This window comes from Centruroides vittatus, unplaced genomic scaffold, assembly GCF_030686945.1.
Source record: "Centruroides vittatus isolate TY-2023 unplaced genomic scaffold, ASM3068694v2 contig_519, whole genome shotgun sequence".
Taxonomy (NCBI): Eukaryota; Metazoa; Arthropoda; class Arachnida; order Scorpiones; family Buthidae; genus Centruroides; species Centruroides vittatus.
This window is the reverse complement of record NW_027122304.1, coordinates 86,880-90,547: the sequence shown is the minus strand read 5'-3', so window position 1 is coordinate 90,547 and position 3,668 is coordinate 86,880. Positions and strand designations below refer to the sequence as shown.

The 3,668-nt window shown below is 30.9% G+C and overlaps 1 protein-coding gene across 1 annotated transcript; it reads left to right on the top strand.

Moving 5' to 3' along the window:
- Positions 1-519: 519 nt before the first annotated feature.
- On the top strand, positions 520-1,606 carry LOC136978376 (uncharacterized). The gene is made up of 2 exons (XM_067274074.1): positions 520-598; positions 678-1,606. The coding sequence occupies exons 1-2, from the start codon at positions 538-540 to the stop codon at positions 1,262-1,264; spliced, it is 648 nt and encodes a 215-aa protein (XP_067130175.1). The 5' UTR covers positions 520-537; the 3' UTR covers positions 1,265-1,606.
- Positions 1,607-3,668: the final 2,062 nt, after the last annotated feature.

Below are 3,668 nucleotides of genomic sequence, written 5' to 3'. Positions count from 1 at the left end.
GGATTATGTTCCTTTCGCGCCTTAGACGCAAATTTTTACAATTTTTTTTAATGTATTAAAAAAAAAGATAATAAAATGCTTAATAAACTTTTTAACTCTAAATGCATGTGTAGAAGAAAGAATTGAATAAATTGTACGTTTTAACCTTTGGATACCCGTTTTAACCGTAAAGATATCGTTTATTGCATATTTAATGGTCTCTGAGACCTCTTATTTAGTTCTCTAACACAAATATGAACTTCTTAAGTTTATTTTATAATTAATGAGACGTGTTGCAACTTCCTAGAATGACACTTAATCTGGTTGACTTTCGTCTTTTAGATATGTTCACGTAATAGGTGAAATACAGGTAAAAACCAAGTGAACAGGTCAATAAGTAACAGAACAAAGGTAATTTTGAAGGAAGATGCAACTGTTTAGATTAGATTATATGTTTTTTTGTAGAGGAAGTATCTATCTCTGTTCCTCTTCCTAAGGATATCCCTTTCAATTGCTGTTTTCTTTTCAATCTTTACGGATAAAAACACTGTTTGAAAAATGGAAACTTTAAAAAGCTCTTACTTTTTATTTTTTCTGCTTGCAAGTACAGTTTTTTCAGGTAAAAAATATTTTTATAAGTTCTAGCTAATTATAGATTGTCAGGATAAGCTTTCCAGACCACGTTCCTTTAATTCTAGATACTGTTAAAGAAGCTAACGAATATATCGATCTACTGTTGGGAAATCTAAGAAACGATCCCGTAATCGCCAAAAAAGTGGAACCAATTCACGTTCCTAATGTAAGAGAGAGCACATTCGAAGGTAGAAACATATACATCAAAGGATTATCAAATCTTTACAGATTAGAGGACAGTCAATTTGAAGCCAAAGGGGATAAAGTGTACGTGACTTCTAAACTGAGAGTGGCTAAAATTAAATTTAATATGAAATACAAAGTTAAAAAACCCTTTTTACCTATCTGGATCAGTGGTAAAGCGGAAGGGAAGATTGACGACGTAAGAGTTCGCTGTGTTGTCGGAGTATCTTCGCTTGACGGAACAGGAAAAGTGGAAGAATTTAAAGTAATACATTTTGGTGGATTTAAAGTTACTAAAGTCAGAGGTGCCACAATAGCTTTCAATTGGTTATTGACTATTATAACAAATTCCATGTTTAATCACTCCAAAGGGATGGTGATCGAAGGAATTGAAAATGGCGTATCAAACCTGCTTCAAGAAAAACTGAATGAAGTGAAGATAACATCGAGAAAATTAAAATCCAGATAGGTTATAAGTCTGTGTGGGACTATAAATATATCTAAATTATATATATTTTTGATTTTTCATGAGAATCTATAGTTATACTTTAATATAATGTAATTTACTCGTGTAATAAAATCGAGAACTTTGTTAAGTTTAATTAAATTTTGCTCAAGAAATAAATGTAAGCAGGACATGAATCTTATAAACTTAGTTTTAAATTTACTTTAGTAAATTATTTTAGCTTTATTTAATTGGATTAACGTTGTAAACATCTTGAAACCTACATTATAGTAACTGAAAATGTGGTAAAATGTGGGTCTGTAGTTAAAAATATGGTAAAATAAAGATGGAAATTCGAATTCTTAACATTAAAATAGAGTGATTCGAAAATCTACATACATAACAGAATTGTGATGCATCTTTTCAGGTGCCTTATAGGCACAAAATTGCGTTTGCCATGAATGGGTGCCAGCTTTACAATACTATAAATAAACTCCAAAATATGTGTAAACGAAACTTCATTAACATATGGTGATATCAAAACAATAGACTTGGGGCATGTCTTCTCAGGAGTTTCATATCACTGCTCGTTACTAATATTTTGTTCTACTTATATATGCACGATTCCTCCGAAGAAGTTGAGCCAGAGGCCTGAAAAATACTTAAAATAGCCCGAGTGTGAACATATATTTGTATATAAGCTCTGATGCTCCATAACATTGATAACAGATCTCTGAAACGAAAGATCCAATGCTCCTTACAAAAAACATAATTGAAAACAAGAGGCTGAAGCAGACATAAAGACAGGTGAGAAAATTTAATGAAATATAATGACATTCCACCGTTAAATACAATTATAATGTTAATAAATTAAGTAATGATTCATTAGTCTTTAAACGGCGATAATAGAGTTATAAAAACTGTTACAGCGTTATATTACTTTTATTGTGCAGTGATCAAATAGACTGCTGATTGAAATTTATGGCCCTGTACTACAAAATTTCATTTCTTAGAATTATGTTTTACTAAGACAATAATGTTTTCTAATTCATTCTATTGAGAAGTAAACTGGGTCACCCAAATAAGTAATGTCTTTTCTTATTGAAATTCTATGTAGGTTAGTAGACACGGGATATCCTGTTGATTGTATCACTGTTTTCCTGCACTTTCTCCAGGCGGTATGGATATGAGTCGCACATCATCTAAAAATAAGCATAAAAACTAAATATTGAGCATTAAATACTTCGAAAATTACTCTAAAATATTAATAATTTTGAAAATTGAACTCACATCTTTAAAAATTAATTTGCTAAATTTAATTAATGCTTTTCATGTAAATTGTTTTTAATGTAATTTGACTTTCCCGGCAGTTATGTATACAAACAAGAGAACAAGAGAAAGTAGTAGAATTGTTAAATTTGACCCTCTGAATTTTTTGGAAATTTTCACATTTTGAGACCTCCTGAACCCAAAAATGTCAAAAAAAAAAACGTAAAAAAAATTGTGGATCTCGGTGTGTGTCTGTGTGTGTTGGCATCTATTTCGCTTAATATCTCAGGATGGAGTAAAGATTAATAACTGAAATTTGGCATGATAGCTTGTGTATAAAGAGCATTGATGCAATTAACAAACAACAAAGTTTTTGACTTCTAGACTATTCTTCAAATATATAAGAAACTAACGAACGATACTTCTCCATTGTCTCATGCAACTTTGTCGTATGTTGGAAACGAGGAATGTTCCTTGTTTTCGAGGCCATGTTAGCTCCAATTGCAACCACTTCCACCTTATGGAAGCGCTAATTCGATGTTAAATCTTAGTTTGAAGCTTCTTGCTTAAGGTATGATGCCATTTTTATAGCTTGTGCCAGTATTATTTCATCGATGTCTTATCAGTATACTTCCTCCGAATAATAACGATATCTACACCATTTTTATTACACGCGTTCCTTTCAATATTGCTTATTTAATGCACAGATATTCATTTTCTAGGATAACTGCAATTTATTTTATCATCAACCGCTCTCTGTTCATTAACAGGAAATGGTCTATTCAAGATACACCGTTTGACTTCCTCAATGGTAGCCAGGCAAGTTTCTCGATTTCGTCCTGCCATTTTTTATGGGTTACGAAGTTAAATATAAAGTTACCATAGAAACTTACGTTTCGTATGTTTCTATGGTAGCTTTACATTTAACTTCTTATGATGTGAATATAGTATTGTTTAACTTCGTATGGTCTGAATATTTTAATTGTAAATATAATTTTAAGTTCTAAATAAATTCATTTATACTTTTTAAAGACAACGTAAAAGGAGAGTTGTTATATTTTTGCAAAGCAATTTCACAACAATTCCACCGGATATACCCGGTAGATTTATTGTGAAATTAAAAATTCCTTAAATAGAATTTGCTCGTCTTAGTTTTATA